At 46.2% G+C, this 18164-nt stretch overlaps 1 protein-coding gene across 2 annotated transcripts in view; it reads left to right on the forward strand.

The window, feature by feature from the left end:
• Nucleotides 1-18164, forward strand: part of LIG1 (DNA ligase 1) — a 217596-nt gene that overhangs the window by 58387 nt on the left and 141045 nt on the right. For both annotated transcript variants that reach the window (XM_088444581.1, XM_088444580.1), the window contains exon 7: nucleotides 12257-12343. In XM_088444581.1, coding sequence (XP_088300707.1) covers nucleotides 12257-12343 — 87 coding nt within the window. The remainder of the gene's footprint in view (nucleotides 1-12256; nucleotides 12344-18164) is intronic.

Consider the following 18164-nt stretch of genomic DNA (forward strand, 5'->3'; position numbering starts at 1 on the left):
GATTTAGGTGTCCCTGGACTGCTTACGGTCTTAGCCACAGTTTCTGAACTTGGCAGTAACTTTTTATGAATGCGTTGCAGTTGACGTATAAGGGAGGATGTTTCTAGGTGGTTAACGTCCTTACCCCTACTTATTGCACCTTTACATATGCAACATATGGCAAGACAGTAGTTGTCCAGATTTGGACTGAAATATTTCCAGTCCAAAGAGGTGGAATGTTTGGTCTTCTGCCCAGGCATGATCATAATGGGCTTTTTCATCCCACGGACAAAAACTGTCTCCCCCAGTCCCTGATTTAAACAAACCACCTCACCATCAGAATCCTCCTCGTCATCTTCCTCCTCATTGCCAGCTACAACAATATCCTCACCCTGTTGTACTTCAACAGTGACATCTTCAATTTGAATATCAGCAAGTGGACTGTGGGTGCTCCTTCCAGCACTTGCAGAGGGCGTGCAAATGGTGGAAGGAGCCACCTCTTCCTGTGCAGTGTTGGGAAGGTCAGGCATCGCATTCGCCACCACACTTGCACTCTCCTTGGGGATTTGTGATATCTTCTTAGAATTAGAACGCACAGTTCTTTGCTGTGCTTTTGCCAGCTTAACTTGTTTCATTTTTGTAGTGGGAGGAGGAGGGCTTCCATTGTCATGTGAAGCTGAACCACTAGTCATGAACATAGGGAAAGACCTTAGCCGTTCCTTGCCACTCCGTGTCGTAAATGGCATATTGGCAAGTTTACGCTTCTCAGACGATTTCAATTTATTTTTTAAAGTCATTTTACTGAACTTTGGCTTTTTGGATTTTACAAGCCCTCTACTATGACATTGGGCATCGGCCTTGGCAGACGACGTTGATGGCATTTCATCATCTATGTCATGACTAGTTGCAGCAGCTACAGCACTAGGAGGAAGTGGTTCTTGATCTTCACTTATTTTATCCTCCATTATTTTGTGAATAACCCCTGTAAAAGTTTTTTTTTATTGAAGGGCAGCGGCCTACACCTCAACACACAGGACAGCACCTATAATGTAAGAAGGGCAGCGGGCTACACCACAACACACAGGTCAGCACCTATGAAAAAATATAATTTTTTTGGGCAGCAGCCCCTTGACAGACAGGAGCACAGCACCCCTGCTCACCTACGCCAATGACAGGTGTGGCTAACACGCACACAAAAAAATGTTTTATTTTTTGGGAACACTGGGGGTAAACCCCTGAAAGAGACAGCTACACAGCACCCCTTTGCACCTACACTGATAAAAGGTGTGGCTAACAGGCACACAGACATTTTCCTTGGATGCCAGTCTTCTGACTTCCAGAGTCTCGGCCGCGGCAGTGTGCTCGCCGTTCTTTGTGGTTACTTTCTTGGAAGGCAGAAGGCAGACTCCAAGAAGGGCCTAGAGGCCTTACCCTTTAATGGGGAGATATTGTTTTGCACAGACTTAGACTTTGCCAGGGTATCTACAATTTTGTCCACGTCGGCTTTTCTACCAGTGGCAGCTGCACCTTCTAAGGCTAGGACCTCTGCATTTTGGTCCTTTTGTTCTCGGGGAAAGTCCAAGGGGCAGTCCTTCCCGAGGCAGTCAGCAAACAAGGCCGTCCCTAAACCTAAGAAGCAAGCGTGGAGTGCTAGACATCATGCTAGGATCCCAGAGTGGGAGGCCGACTTCTTCAATTCGCCCAGTGCTGGTACAACACAACCACGGATGCTTGGGTTCGAGAAGTGGTCTTTCGGGTACGCCCTCTCCTTTCGTCACAGACCTCCCCAAAAGTAATTCTGCACAAGTCCTCCTCTAGACGAGACCAATGCCTTGCAGATTCAAGGAGCCATAGATTCCTTGCTGAAAGCAGGGGTCATTGTTCCCGTTCCACTTTCTCAACGCGGGACAGGTTACTACTCAACTCTGTTTCTGGTGCAGAAACCCAATGGACCTCATTGGCCTATCCTCAATCTGAAGTCGCTAAACAAGTTCCTCAGAGTGCCAAACTTCAGGATGGAAAATTTGCGTTCAATCATACTGGCTATGGAGCCTGGGGATTACATGGTCTCCCTGGACATCCAGGACGCCTACCTTCATGTTCCTATAGCGCCTTCCCACCAGCGGTATCTGCGTTTTTGCTATACGACAGCTCCACTACCAGTTTCCGGCTCCGCCCTTTGGCTTATCCATGGCTCCAAGGATATTCACCAAAAATTATGGCTGTCATGCCTGCCCATCTTTGGAGCCAAGGTATACGGCTTTACCATATCTCAATGACCTCGGCACGCTTCTGCTGGTGGCTCCTGCTTGGCCCAGACATCCTTGGTACTCCGATCTTCAGAGCCTCTCCATCGACGCTCCGTTCCTTCTGCCTCAACGTCGAGACCTGTTGTCTCAGGGTCTCTGCCTTTACCCGGATCTGGGTCATCTGTCTTTGACGGCGTGGCTCTTGAGACATCCATCTTAAGGTCCCGGTGTTTTTCCAGCTCAGTCATCAGCACGATGCTGCAGGCGCGCAAGCCTGCCTCCGCCAGGATTTACCACAGAGTGTGGCACTTATTTTCAGTGGTGTAAGTCGAGAAACTATGATCCTCAAGTGTTTTTTGTGTTTCTAGGATTTTGGCGTACCTTCAGTCTGGTTTGGACCTAGGCTTACGCCTAGCTTCTTTGAAAGTTCATGTGTCTGCACTGTCTGTGTGGTTCCAGCGAAGGATAGCTCCACTGCCAGATGTTCGCACCTTTTTCCAGGGTGTTCTCAGAATTCAGCCTCCCTTTGTTCCCCCAGTGGTACCTTGGGATTCAGCGGTAGTGCTTCGGACCCTACAGGGTCCTCCATTCGAACCGCTAGAGTCGGTGAAACTCAAGTGGTTGACGTTTAAGACTTCTTTTTCTCCTGGCGATTGCTTCGGCCAGGAGGGTGTCAGAATTGGGGGCGCTTTCCTGTCGTCCTCCTTTTCTGATATTTCACCAGGACAGGGTGGTGCTTCGCACTCGTCTGGGTTTTCTTCTTAAGGTGGTTTCTAAATTTCACATTAATCAGGAAATTGTTGTGCCGGCCTTTCAGTCACCTTACCTCTCGGCTGGTGCGGCCTCCTTGGATGTGGTCCGGGCTCTCCGCATTTATGTGAATCGGACTAGTTCCATTCGGAAGTCTGATTCCTTATTCGTTGTCTTTGGATTTCACAGGAGGGGTTGGCCTGCCAACATTCAAACTGTGGCTAGATGGCTTCGTTTGGTTATTTCTTAGGCTTATACACGGGAGGGCTTGCCTGTTCCAGCCTCTGTTAAGGCTGGCTCTACTCGGTCTGTAGGTCCCTCGTGGGCAGCTGGCTGTGGCGCCTCGGCTGTTCAGCTGTGTAAGGCGGTCACGTGGTCTTCCATCCAGACTTTTCTGAGGTTCTATGCTTTTGACACCTTCACGCCTCAGGATGCTTCCTTCGGGCGCCGGATTTTTCCTTTCAGCACAGGAATGTCCCCACCCTTAGTTGGACTGCTTTGGGACATCCCCAAGGTCAACACTGTGGACCCCCTATGGACCCCGAAGAAGAAAATGAGATATGGTAAGAACTTACCTTTATCTCTTTCTTCGAAGTCCATAGGGTTCACAGGGTGCCCGCTCTGATGCACCTGGCTTCATATGGGCTATGTGGCTGGTCACCGGTTTTCCGTCTCCCTTTCTGTGAGTATGGTTCTTGTGTGTTCCAGTCTTCCTTCTCTCTGTTTTTCATCCTCCGGCCATGGCTACTTACCAACTGAGGTGCCTGTGGCTTGGGGGCGGGGTATAGAGGAGGATGGACCCAGTGCATCCTGGGAGCTAAAGCTTTAATTGCGTGGTGCCGTGGATCCAGATCCAGCTTATACCCCAGGGTCAACCCTGTGGACCCTATGGCCTTCGAAGAAAGAGAGAGATCACAAAGGTAAATTCTTACCAAATCTCTCATTATCTAGCACCTTCTAGAAGATACCTGGAATATGATTGGTTACTGTGGGCAAAACATTCACTTACTAGGAGAGGATGGGTAAATTGCATGAATCCTGGTTGGGACAAGGTACTATCTCTAGAAGAATTGTAATCCTTCTTTTATTTTAAAAAGTGGAGCTTTTGGCTATTTTTGCTTCTGTTCTGAGCAAAGGTTGTGTGAGCATTCACACTCTTCCAATGTTGGACCAACTGGTATTTTGGGGATCAAATTGGATGCATATTATACAATTATGTACCCAGCTTTAGCGTATCCTATTATAAATATGCACATCATTGGTCTTTTTCTTTGGTGACTAGTCCATGTGTTATTTTTAAATTGATTTATTGTATGAATTATTTTAAGACGCTGCCTGTATCTATAATGTCTTTGTAAGTTACATTTTGATATTGTATCAAATGTTTAATACTGACAGCACTATTTTTATGCTTTCTTTCTTTTACACACCCACCAAAAGCATCTCCCCTCACTTTCTCTCAGCGGCCTTTGAAAGAAGCAGGTGTGTGTCTGCTTTGTGACAATGGCCACTAAGTTTATTGACTTTATCCATTGGGGTTTTATTTTGTATTGCTGTTATAGCAGCTGTATGTTACTCCACTAATACATGTCTAGGTTTATGTTTATTGAGGTGTAGACTTAAATTACACTACAACTAGTTAGTCGTATAAACCTAGTTAGGTCGTATTGTTAATGCTTTATATAGGTGTGTTTTATTCACTTCTTTCACTAAAAGTTATGTCTGTCAATCTATGTTTTGCTGATTTATTTAAACTTTCGTTAGTGTGCCACTATGCCTGTAAAATACTTAGTCCAAGAGCCTACCAGAAAAAGTGAGCACTTTGACTAAGATTTTTGCCTGTTCTTATTGTCTCGCTAAGTTTTCCCAGCCCAGGACTCATAATAATGCTCTCTGTGTAGACTTTGAGGCTGAGGGTCAGAGTTTGTGTCCGTCTGGGGTGCTTCTAGGGGCAAGCTGACTCCTGGTTGGACTAGCACCTTTGCTGCCGCTATGGTAGAGCCTTCTAATATCAACTGGCTGCAGATAGAAAACTGCGCTGGAACTTCCATTCCAGGCCGATTCCGGCTAAAAAGTCTTCACAGGGTTCCTCTAATTCTCCTATTTTGGTAGAACCTCCCTGGGCTCAGGAATTAGCATGTTTCATTCATGGATTACTGTAGTTCAGGTTTCCTCATCCCTAGAAAAAAATAAGTGCGTCGTGTGACTGTAGCACTGAGCGTATTTTCTTGTGACTTTTTTACTTAAACTGCGTCCTATTTGCAAAACTATGCAAATAACATACACAAGCAGCCTATTTTGATTAAAATGATATGCGGCATGCCTATATTATGCGCGACTGCAGTTATATCTGCATGCGAAATGCTACGTTAGTGTCAGCGGGTGTGACAATATAACTTAGCATTTCACTTGCAGATATAACCGCCGTCGCAAACACAATATAGGCATGCCGCATATCATTTTAATCAGCATAAGCTACTTGTATGTCCTATTCGCACAAAAACACACTCCGCACTGCCGAGTCGTACCACAGCATGGCGCGACTTGGAGGGCTGTTTAACGTGCAATGAGGCTAGATGTATGTGAACATCTGTACAACTTGTTTCTGTTGTTGAATCTCAGACAGAAAAGACACCTTCCCAGAGTTTTACAGTTTTGGGTAGATTCGACTTCTGACCATTCCAGGAAGAATATCGGCATAAATCTGATTTAGAGCCCTATTATGTAGATGAAGATCCGAGCAACACAAAGGGTGTTAAATCATTTGTTGTTGCAGTTAAACAAGTTTTGAATTTTCAGGATCCAGATGAGCCTTATACTTCAGATATAGCTTTCTATAAGCGAGAAAAAGCAATCAGTTGCTTTTCCTTCGTCACCTCAGTTGGAAGACCTGCTAACAGAAATATGGTTGCATTTGGATAAAAATGTTTAAGATATCCTGTAGATTATTGACCTTTTATCCCTGTTGTGGACTCATCCATTTTGCGTTTTGCAGGCAAATCTCCAGATAGTAAAATGGAATACACACTCAAGGCAATTTTCATTGTGTCATCCCTTAGACCTATTTTAGTTTCTGCTTGGGTAAGCAAAGTGGGCTGAAATGCTATTGTCCTCACAAGATCTGCGTCTCTCATCTCCACGCATTACTTGCTCCTATTCACGGTTACAGGATATTTTTTGGACTGCTCCCACTCTGTGAAATGCTCTCCCAAACATAATCAGACTTTCCTCTAGTCTTGTTTCTTAAAACTCGCAGACTTTGCATCGATGCGTGCTCCCGAGAAGTCTCCAATCCAATTAAAAATGCCTATTCGCAGTACTCGCAGCGGAGGGGTGCGAATTGACTGCCAATGAGATTTGAGAGAAGTGCATGAAAAAGTGGGATGACCATCCTGGACCCCCCCAAAATGGATAATTTTGTTAGCAGGACCGTATAAAAGGTTGTTTGTGGGCATTAGGAAGGTACTGTAGGTTTTTAAATGGTGCGAAATGGCTGATTTGTGTTTTTTTTAAAGATGCAAAAACATTATTAAACTAAAGTGTTTTTTTTTAATCTCAAACGAATTAGACAAAAAATGTAAAATAAAAATGGTGATTTTGGGGGTACCATGAGGGCACCTTTAAAAATAAAATAAACTTATTTTTCAGTTAAACAAATATTGTAATTAAATTTGGGGTGCCTAAACTAATGAAAAAGTTGATTTTGAGGTAATTGGAGGACAATATTTTTATTTATTTTTACCTCTCAAAAATGACATTTAGTTATTGGACTAATTAAGCTAATTGGAAACTTCAATTGCCTAATTAGTCATTAGGGGGGTGTCCAAGGTGTTCAGCACAGTGTCCCGACATTTTAACTTTAAAATAAAGCTTTTCCTTTCCGTCTCTCACCCTCAGGAAGGTTCAGTGCGAGTTGCAAAAAGAATTGCAAATTCAAAGAGAAAATAACTCACAATTTGCACCTAATTGGGTTGACCCCATAGTCTTTTCTTTCACCTCCTCCTTACCTTTTTGGCCAACAATCCTGTGTGACTGGATCATACAGCCTACCAAGAAACTCTGCAATCTGGCTGGGCCAAAATGCAATATATAGCACCTATCCTTGTGTAGCAATGCCTATATCCCTATAGATTGTAAGCTTGCGAGCAGGGCCTTCCTACCTTTATATGCTTCCAATTGTGAAGTGCAACGGAATATGTTGCACTATATAAGACTCTGTTAATAAAATAAATAAATATTGCAGGAATTTACTTCATGTACTCCAAGAGCTGACCTTATCCTGCTTGTTAAACATATTATACCCCTTTTACACCGGAGCTAAAACCCGAGTTATTGCAGGGTTAACCCGGGCAGCTCCTTGGTGTAAAAGGGATGAGTGTTGGATCACCGGGTCGAGTGACCCGGCATTCCAACCCAGGTAAACAGCAAGGTTTAACACTGGCGTAGCCCGTGAAACCCTGCTGTGTGTACGGCGCACTCCGGGTCTTGATGATCTGCAGTGTGCTGCAAGCCGGCCAATTGGTCCGGCTTCAGTGGCGTTTGGAGGTGTCATCTCCAAGCGTCCACTTTCACGCTGGAAAAGCCAGGTCTATGCAGACCCGACTATGGTGTGAGCGGCGCCGACTCGGGAATATCCCGAGTCGGCGCCGGCTAAATTCCGGGTCTGATCCGGATAGGAACCCTGTTCCAACTCCGGGTCAGACCCGGAATTTTGGTGGAAAAGGGGTATTAGTGAGTCTGCTAACTATCTTAGCCAAGCGGCTGTTTTGCGGCCATTGTTTCCTCTAGAATTTCTGCATCAGCTATTGCGCCTAGACATTCCTTATGGCTGCATGTCTGGCATGCGGATTCTGATAATATCACTAAAGAACATTCCTTTTAGAGGAGAGGTTCTTTTTGGTGTAGAATTAGATACGATTGTTACCCTTGCAACAGGAGGAAAGAGCTCCTTTCTCTCTTCCTCAGCACCTAGATCTAAGGGACCTTCATTTCATTCCTTTCTATTTTCTTGAAAATTCAGAGAAGTGTTTGCCAGAAAACAGCTAACGGCACCTACAGATGTCGCACCAGGGGTAGACATGCATGGATGTGCTGTCGTCAATCTGCAAAGTCCTCTGAAAAGCCATCTGCATCACAGGGTTTCCACCCACACAGGAGCTCCTGTTATGGGAGCCTGTCTCCTCCTTTTCTGGGACAGTTGTCACAGACCCATTGTACTGTGCTCATTATGATGCTCCCTAAACACTGTATGGTGACCACTGGGAAGCTCTGTATTGTACAGTGGTGATTAGGTTGTCTGTATTGGTTGCTCACTGGGATGTGTCTTGTATTAAATATCTGTCACTAGATAAGTAGGCAGCGGCCTTCTGATTCTGCCTACCATGTGTCATTGGCCTTGATTACTACCATAGTGGCTGGCACTGACAATTTGCTAACGCCACCTACTTTGCGTTTGTCCCTTACAGTCAATTTATTTCAGCCTACATGAGGCCGCTTCCCGAAGCCTCGTTAAGCTCCCAATCCTTTTCTGGTGCCTAACAACTGTTTTCACCTCCTGGAAACAGCATGTATATCTTTGTTACTGTGGATCCTTGTTGCTTGAGGTTACATCAGTGCAAAGAGGAGCATCCCTGTCTGATACCATTGGTAATCGATAATTGCGAGGACCCACATCCATTTGTTTGTATTTTTCTGTATTTATGATTGAAATCTGTCATTGCCCTCATAATGAAGCCACTAAAGCCCTTATCCTATAGAGTCTGACGCATAGAGAATCAGTAACACCATCACAGCCAATTCCTGCGTCTAAGGCCATAAACATGGCAGGCATCATCAAGATATACTTTAAGTGTAAAACAACAAAACAGGCAAATGAAGTGTGGTTATGATAGCAGTAAATATGCTTATTTGTATTTTAATTGTTTAGACCAGTAGGAGTAGCAGATACCTCTGTCATAGTTTGACATCATTTGAAAGGTTTACGTTTTTTACACTTGTTGTATTTGTACTTATTTATTAGCGGTTTGTTTACATTTAATCTAATTTATTGGAATATTGATGGGAGACACAGCCATAGGTTTTTAGAAATTTCACTTTACAATGCTTTTGTCAACTGTTTGTACTTTGCTCATAGTAATCTGTATAAGAAAGGGCCCAGGACTGCACACCCTGAATATATATAATGGGAGGTGCTACCTGTTGAGACTATTATTGCAGGCACAGAAACAGACAGATCACAGGTGCACAACTCCAATTACTGATTATATATAAATACATTCTGCAATAACATTTTTCAATAAATAGAGGTTTTCAGCACAATCATGGCCAAGGTTATTTGCCTACCCACCATATTCAGGTAACCTCTGTAGGGTAGGTCCCTAACATACTAGGGTTCAAATCCAGAGCGCAGTACACCCCCAAACTAGCTCAGCCGAGCAACCCCAGGGCATCACTATAATGAGAAATGTGACGTGATAAGTAAGAAAGATAAGAGCAGCTGCTGCTGCATGTATAGTAGGATAGAGAAGTTAAAATACAAATATAATAAAAACAAACAGTAAAAGTGTTTAAAATGTGCATGGCTTATATTATACTCCAACTAAATTACATAGTATCTGGCCTGATTCCTCTAAATTTTGCTGGAGGACATGTGGTTGCGTAGGCTCCCTTCTACATATATTTTGGTTCTGTCCAGTGATCCTCTCTCTGTGGTCAGAGGTATTCCGGTTAATTACCCAGGTTACAGGGGTAGTTCTCCCACAGATGCCTGAAGTTGCTCTACTACATTATTTCCCCCCTTCAGTACAAAAAGAAAACAAATATGGTTTTGGACATATCTTTATTGCTACAAGAGCAACTTTGGCTCAATTCTGGAAGAGATCTGATCCTCCCCCTCTTTCGGCAATAATCTCTAAGATCCAGAGAAGTTTCGAAATGGAAACCTTTGGGTTTAAATATTCTAATTTAACCTAATCTCCCTTGATGCAATGGCGTCCTTGGTCGGATTTCTATGATACTCACATGTTAAAACAGACTACTACCAGTAATGTTGGTGTTTCAACATAACAATACATACATGTACTATTATTCTTCTTCTGTATGTATATATATATATTATAGCTTCTTTTTATTTATTTTATTTTTATATCTTTTGATTTTAGTTTCTTTTATTGTTGTTTTTGTGTTATCCATGTACTATGTAAAGTCTATTTCTGTATTGACATATACAGTCAGGTCCATAAATATTGGGACATTGACAGAATTTTCATATTTTGGCCTCTATTCACCACCACAATGGCTTTGAAATGAAACAAACAAGATGTGCTTTAACGGCAGACTTTGATTTAATTTGAGGGTAATTACATCCAAATCAGGTGAACGGTGTAGGAATTACAACGGTTTCTATATGTGCCTCCCACTTTTTAAGGGGCCAAAAGTAATGGGACTATCAACTCAAAAGCTATTTCATGGACAGGTGTGGGCTATTCCCTCATTATTTCATTATCAATTAAGCAGGTAAAAGGTCTGGAGTTGATTCTAGGTGTGACATTTGCATTTGGAATCAGTTGCTGTTGACTCTCAATTTGAGATCCAAAGAGCTGTCACTATCAGTGAAGCAAGCCATCATTAGGCTGAAAAATCAAAACAAACCCATCAGAGAGATAGCAATAACATTAGGTGTGGCCAAATCAACTGTTTGGAACATTCTTAAAAAGAGAGAACGCATCGGAGAGCTCAGCAACACCAAAAGACCCGGAAGACCATGGAAAACAACTGTGGTGGTTGACAGAAGAATTATTTCCATGGTGAAGAAAAACCCCTTCACAACAGTTGGCCAAATCAAGAACACTCTCCAGGAGGTAGGTGTTTATGTGTCAAAGTCAACAATCAAGAGAAGACTTCACAAGAGTGAATATAGAGGGTTCACCACAAGATGTAAACCATTGGTGAGCCACAAAAACAGAAAGACCAGATTAGAGTTTGCCAAACAACATCTAAAAAAGCCATTACAATTCTAGAACAACATCCTATGGACAGATGAGACAAAGATCAACTTGTACCACAGTGATGGGAAGAGAAGAGTATGGAGAAGGAAAGGAACTGCTCATGATCCAAAACATACCACCTCATCAGTGAAGCATGGTGGTGGTAGTGTCATGGCGTGGGCATGTATGGATGCCAATGGAACTGGTTCCCTTGTATTTATTGATGATGTGACTGCTGACAAAAGCAGCAGAATGAATTCTGAAGTGTTTCGGGCAATATTATATGCTCATATTCAGTCAAATGCTTCAGAACTCATTGGACGGCGCTTCACAGTGCAGATGGACAATGACCCGAAGCATACTGCAAGAGCAACCAAAGAGTTTTTTAGGCTAAAAAGTGGAATGTTATGCAATGGCCAAGTCAATCCCCTGACCTGAATCCGACTGAGCATGCATTTCACTTGATGAAGACAAAACTGAAGGGAAAATGCCCCAAGAATAAGCAGGAACTGAAGACATTTGCCGTAGAGGCCTGGCAGAGCATCACCAGGGATGAAACCCAGCGTCTGGTGATGTCTATGCGTTCCAGACTTCAGGCTGTAATTGCCTGCAAAGGATTTGCAACAAAGTATTAAAAAGTGAAAGTTAGATTTAGGATTGTTTAGTTTGTCCCATTACTTTTGGCCCCTTAAAAAGTGGGAGGCACATATAGAAACCGTTGTAATTCCTACACCGTTCACCTGATTTGGATGTAATTACCCTCAAATTAAATCTGAAAGTCTGCAGTTAAAGCGCATCTTGTTTGTTTCATTTCAAAGCCATTGTGGTGGTGAATAGAGGCCAAAATATGAAAATTCTGTCAATGTCCCAATATTTATGGACCTGATTGTATTGAAAAACCAATAAATACGCAATAAAAATTACAATAAATACGCAAAAAAAAAAATGTGCAAAAAAGAAAGTGTTTATAATGCGATGCCCTGAAGCAGACCAACCAAAGCAATCCAGGGGACCCCACGTACCGAAAATCAACCCAAAGTTGCACTACAGTATATATTCAAAGGTGTACTGAGCATTCAGGTGGTCCATGTCCTCTGCGGTGAGTGCAACCCAAAGGTCACATCAGACCAATTCAAGGGGGCGTCAGTAAATTTCATTTGGGTTGATTTCATAAGAGTATCATACTGAAGTAAAGCTGATTAAGTAATTGCATTTTTACTTTTTAGCTTTTGAATTTGCATTTCAGTTTTACTGAAACTATCAAAAAGCATTTTTTATTTTATTTTCTTACAGCTTTAAGAACGTCTCCTGTAAGGTTGGAAGAAAAAGATGAAAGTGAAGAACGCACCATCACTACATCGGAGAATACACAAAAGAAAAGTTAGATTATATTTTATACACACATGCAATAACAAATCCTTAATTTTAATTACTGTTTAGCACTGTTGGGTCCAATAATGATCTAGAATGAGGTGCTAATTGTTAATCACCCTAAAGACACATAATTGATTATTATTATCCTTTATTTCTATGGTGCCACAAGTGTTCCGCAGTGCCTTACAAAGTAATGATGTGCTGGTATCATAACAATGTAACAAACCAGTTATGAACGACCAAGGTACATGTAATACGTCCAACAATATCTGCTTGCTACAGTATGGTCCAAATGCTTTGTATTCCACGGACAAATTCCATTGCTAATAATGGTGTGTTACAGCCTTCACCTGTGCACTGGGCCTTTTACCTCATCAGATGAATTGCAGATTTATTTCTGTACTGCATTCAAGGTGTTATTGGGAGAATGAATAAGCTAATTTAATTTTTTTATTTCAGCAGTCCTGTTATACCTAGTTATCTATAATATTATATTATTTGTTCCAATCTAAAGGGTATTTTTTTATGCGTTTTAAGAGTCTGAGGCAATTGGCTGTGTAGAGTGAGTCGTAAGTTCTGTGAAAGACCAGTTATATTAGATTTTCATGTGATAGATTTTCACCGTCTTCTTTTAATATAGCTGACATTGCCCTCCTTGTGGAGCAGCTAACACTTATCTCATGTAGCGTTTGTCACAAGTCTACGGAGCCAGATGTTCACTTACTGGTACTGATTGTTGCTGACCCCCACTGGCGGCCCGTGCCTTGCTTTGCATCTTAGAGTTGGTGCTCGGATTTGAGCCTCTTTTCCCCATTTTTCTCATTAGGAGCGGGAGTGCTGCTTCACTGTAAGCTTCTAGCTCATATGACATCTGACGTTAGGCTAGCACCAAATTATAAAAGCCTAGCCAATTTATACCACTTTAACAGTCTGTATCACAGCCAGAGTATTCCATTCACATCCTGATCCATACCTTTCCATACCTGCCTCCTGTATTGCTTGTTTCTACTTCAGGGTCCATAGGGGTCCACAGGGTGACCTTGGGGTATAGCTGGATCCTGGATCCTCGGGCACCACGGAGTTAAAGCTTTTAGCTGCTCCCAGGATGCACTTGGGTCCATCCTCCTCTATACCCCGCCCCCGAGCCACAAGCACCTCAGTTTACGCTGGTGCCCGGCCGGAGTCGTGTCACCCAGCGGGGGGAGCTGCAGGAGCAGCCCCCTAAAGCTTTTTATTTATTTTTTAACTAAGTTAAATTTATTTTATTTTTACTTCAGTTTTTTTCTCCAGAGCGGCAGCGATGGGCCGTCTGTACAGACGCCCACGCTGCCGCACCTTCTCCCTGCTGGCGCCGCGACGCCAGTACTGCACTGGGGATCGCGGCGGGGGAAGCCAGAGTCTGTACTAGCCGGGCTCTGGTTTCCCCCAGGACTGCTGCCGGAGACGCCGGGGAGATCAAGGTAAGCCGCGGACCGCTGATTAGCGGCGGTGCGCGGGTTCCTATTAAATGCAGTCCCATGCCCCCGGTCTAGGGGACAGACCGGGGGTGCTAGCGGTGGCGGCGGGCTTCCCCTCCATTGGAGGCATACCCCGCCAGACCACTAGACCACCAGGGTGAATAAGGCAAGCGGGGGTTAATATGCTAGCCAGGGGAGGAAGCCTTCCCTGTCTAGCGGCTCCTCCCCTCAGCTCAGCGCGCCTTTCAGCACGTAGTCTGGTGTCGCTGAGCTGCAGATTCCTCGGCCACTCCTCCTCTGAGGTCTCCAGCAGCCATTTTCTCTGTGGCAGCGCAGATACTCTCAGGGAGAACGCGTACCGGTCCCCCTGTCTACCTCTCCCCTGCAAAAGGACAGTGTACACAGCACTATAGCCCTCCCAGATACTGAATCTGGGCAGGTTGATTGTAGTGGAAAGGTGCAGTGAGTATATCTTCCTGCATGGTATGTGACTTTTGCTAGTGCTGCCTGTCTGTGCTAATTTCTACTTACTGTCAGCCTATACCTATCCCTTTCCTTCTCCTACAAGCCCTACAGGTGTGCGGGGGAAGGGTGTTTCTACTGACCTCACTTATATAGATCACGTATTTGTGAGGTCCGTCACATACAGTTGTGTGCTACACAGGGCCATATTGTGGGCTGTTGTCCAGCACACTGGTGAGTGCGCACGTTTTCTTCCTATGTCATAACTGTATATTTAGTTATATAGTCTGTCATGTCTGAGGAGGAGATTGAGCACTCCGTGGCTCCGGTATTGTTCTACTGCAGGCGCTGTTCTGCAGGAGTGGATAGGGAGGATTTGTCACAGGACGGCCTGTGCGGACGGTGCCAGGCGGTCCCTGGTACGTCTAAACCTCCTATGTCGCAGGAGCCACCATGGGCGATGTTTTCCCAGGTGCTGGTGTCCATCGCGGACCGTCTGTCGGTCCCGACTGTCGTTCCTACTAGGGCGTTGCCCCAGCCTACCATCCCCCATTTCCCGGGTGTCCCACAATTATTGCAGACTCCCCCGGGGTCTCAGCCTGTTGGTCCCTATGCGGGGTTGCCAATGTATATACAGTCCACCCCTGTGGCGCAGCAGGCTGTGGTGCCATTTCAGGCTCCTGTGGCAGCTCCTCCACCCTGGGTGGATGCGCTTTCCCTCACTGTCCAAGATTTGGCGGCAGCATCTTCGGCTTTTCAGTCGATGTTGCGCAGTGACGTGCCCTCCAGGGTGTCTAAACGCACAGTTATGGCGCAGGCTGCGCATTTTTCGGACTCTGAGGGGTCCTCGGATGATGGTGAGGTGCAGGATGACTCAGCCTCAGATGCCTCAGTCCAGGAGGTACACACTAAGTCTTCCATCAATGTGCGGGCTCTGGTTAGGGCGGTGCGGGCCATTCTTCTGATTGAGGATGAGACACCCGCTCCCAAGTCGAGGTATCCTAGTTTTAAAAAAGCTAAGGTTACTTCTGCAACGTTCCCCTTGTCTGATCAGTTGACGGATCACATGACGGTGGCCTGGCAGACGCCCAGTAAGCGATTCCTGCCACAGAAGCGGTTGGCGTCCAATTATCCGTTTCCGGAGGCGCATTGTAAGAAATGGGAAACTCCGCCTGCGGTCGATTCCCATGTAACACGCCTCATCAGGAGTGCTACTTTGCCATTGCCGTCTATATCCTCGCTGAAGGATCCTACGGACAGGAAGGTGGAGACTTGTCTAAAGTCTATTTACTCTCTCTCAGGGGCTGTAGCCCGGCCGTCCATGGCCATCTCCTGGGTGGCCAAGGCCATTGAGGGTTGGGCCAATGCCTTGGAGGATACGTTTACGGATGAAACTCCGGATGTCCAGAGGGCGTTGTTAGGACAGATGAGAGATGCCGCTTGCTACATTGGAGAAGCATCTTTGGATGATAGCCTGCTGACCTCTAGGGTTTCGGCGGCAGCAGTGTCTGCTCGCAGATGCTTGTGGTTGAGGTCTTGGAGAGCAGACGCTGATTCAAAGAAAGGCTTGGAGGCCTTACCTTTTAATGGAGAGTTACTATTTGGTCCAGACCTGGACAAAATAGTAGATACCCTGGCAAAATCCAAGTCAGCCTTCCTCCCTTCAGCTACGACACCTGCTAAGGTCCGGAGCTCGGCCTTTCGGTCCTTTCGGGTTCAGGGCAAGGCAAAGGGTCAGTCCTTCCGGAGGCAGTCCGCAACCAAGACCGCCTCAAAGCCAAAGAAGCAAGCCTGGAGTGCTAGGCGCCCTTCTTCCAAGCAAGAAGATAAGCCTTCTGCATGATGGGACGGGCCTCCCTCTGGGGGTCCCCAGAGTGGGAGGCCGACTTCTTCAATTCGCCCAGTGCTGGCACAATACCACCACGGATGCCTGGGTGCGAGAAGTGGTCTCCCAGGGGTACGCCCTGTCTTTTCGGCACAGGCCGCCTCGCCAGTTTTTTTGCACAAGTCCTTCTCAGGACAAAACTAAGGCCTTGCAGGTTCAGGAAGCCATAGAGGCCTTGCTGACGGCGGGGGTCATTATACCCGTACCACAATCTCAACGTGGGATGGGGTATTACTCTACGCTGTTTCTGGTGCAGAAACCCAATGGCTCTCATCGCCCCATCCTCAATTTGAAGTCCCTGAACAGGTTTCTCAGGGTTCCCAAATTCAGGATAGAAACTTTGCGTTCCATCATTCTGGCGATGGAACCGGGGGATTATATGGTCTCCCTGGATATCCAGGACGCCTACCTCCATGTGCCTATAGCAACATCGCACCAACAGTTTCTGCGGTTTGCTATTCTACACAACCACTACCAATTCAGGGCTCTACCCTTTGGCCTCTCCACGGCACCAAGGGTATGTACCAAGGTGATGGCGGTCATGGCGGCTCACCTTCGGAGCCAGGGTATACGGTTGCTACCGTATCTAGACGACCTCCTCTTGCTGGCAAGCTCCCCGGAGGTACTGATCCAGCATCTCCACCTGACGATCGCTTGTCTACAGGAGCACGGGTGGTTGATCAACTGGAAGAAGTCCTCCCTCATCTCATCACAGCGGATGGTTCATTTGGGGGCCCTGCTGGACTCTCATCAGCAACGGATTTTCCTGACTCCAGAGAAGGTCTCCTCCTTACAGCTGCGGATTCACAGTTGTCTGAGCAGTGGCAGAGTGTCGGTGCACTCAGCGATGAGAGTTTTGGGTCCATGGTGTCGGCATTCGACATGGTGGAGTTTGCCCAGTTCCATTCCAGGCCCCTGCAGAGGCTGATTCTTTCAGAATGGAACGGATTGCCACACAGGATCCGCTCTCAGATGCTGGTGTTGTCCTCGGAGGTGCGTCTGTCCCTGGCCTGGTGGCTACAGACGGCTCATCTCCTCGAGGGGCGCCCCTTTTGGATCCCGGAATGGGTTCTGCTCACGACAGATGCCAGTCTCCGGGGTTGGGGAGCGGTGACAGGCTCCTTGTCACTTCAGGGTCGTTGGTCGGCGGAGGAAGCGATTCTTCCCATCAACATCCTGGAACTGCGGGCAGTGTACAGAGCCCTGCAGTCGTCCGGCACCGCTCTTCACGAAAGGGCCGTTCAGGTGCAGTCAGACAACGCCACCACGGTGGCGTACATCAATCACCAGGGAGGGACTCTCATTTGAGCTGCGATGTCAGAGGTGTCCCACGTCCTGGCTTGGGCAGAGCGCTATCTTCCAGCTCTCTCGGCAGTCTTCATCCCCGGGAGTCCTCAATTGGGAGGCAGACTTCCTCAGCCGTTACGACGTGCATCCCGGGGAATGGTCGCTTCATCCAGAGGTATTCCAACTACTCGTGGACAAGTGGGGGCTGCCAGAACTGGACCTGATGGCGTCTCGTCACAATCACAAGCTGCCCGTGTACGGGTCAAGGACAAGGGACGCAGGTGCAAGTCTGATGGACGCGCTGTCGGTGAAATGGCTGTTTCACCTGGCTTACTTGTTTCCTCCGATATCACTGCTGCCTCGGGTCCTGCGCAAGTTCAAGCAGGACGGAGGCACACTGATCCTGGTGGCCCCAGCGTGGCCCAGAAGGCCGTGGTACTCCGATCTGCGGAGCCTGTCCATCGACGCTCCGTACCTCCTAGCTCAACGGCGGGACCTGTTGTCTCAGGGTCCCTGTCTTCACCCGGATCTGGGTCGACTATCTTTGACGGCGTGGCTCTTGAGACAGCTGTCCTGAGGTCTCAGGGCTTTTCTAGCTCCGTTATTACCACCATGCTGAGGGCGTGCAAGCCTGCTTCCACGAGGATCTACCACAGAGTGTGGCACACTTACTTTCAGTGGTGTGAGGCCAGAAAATATGATCCCCAGGTGTTCCGGGTTTCGCGTATTCTGGCTT

This window comes from Taudactylus pleione, unplaced genomic scaffold, assembly GCF_031769625.1.
Source record: "Taudactylus pleione unplaced genomic scaffold, aTauple2 ptg000366l, whole genome shotgun sequence".
Lineage (NCBI taxonomy): Eukaryota > Metazoa > Chordata > Amphibia > Anura > Myobatrachidae > Taudactylus > Taudactylus pleione.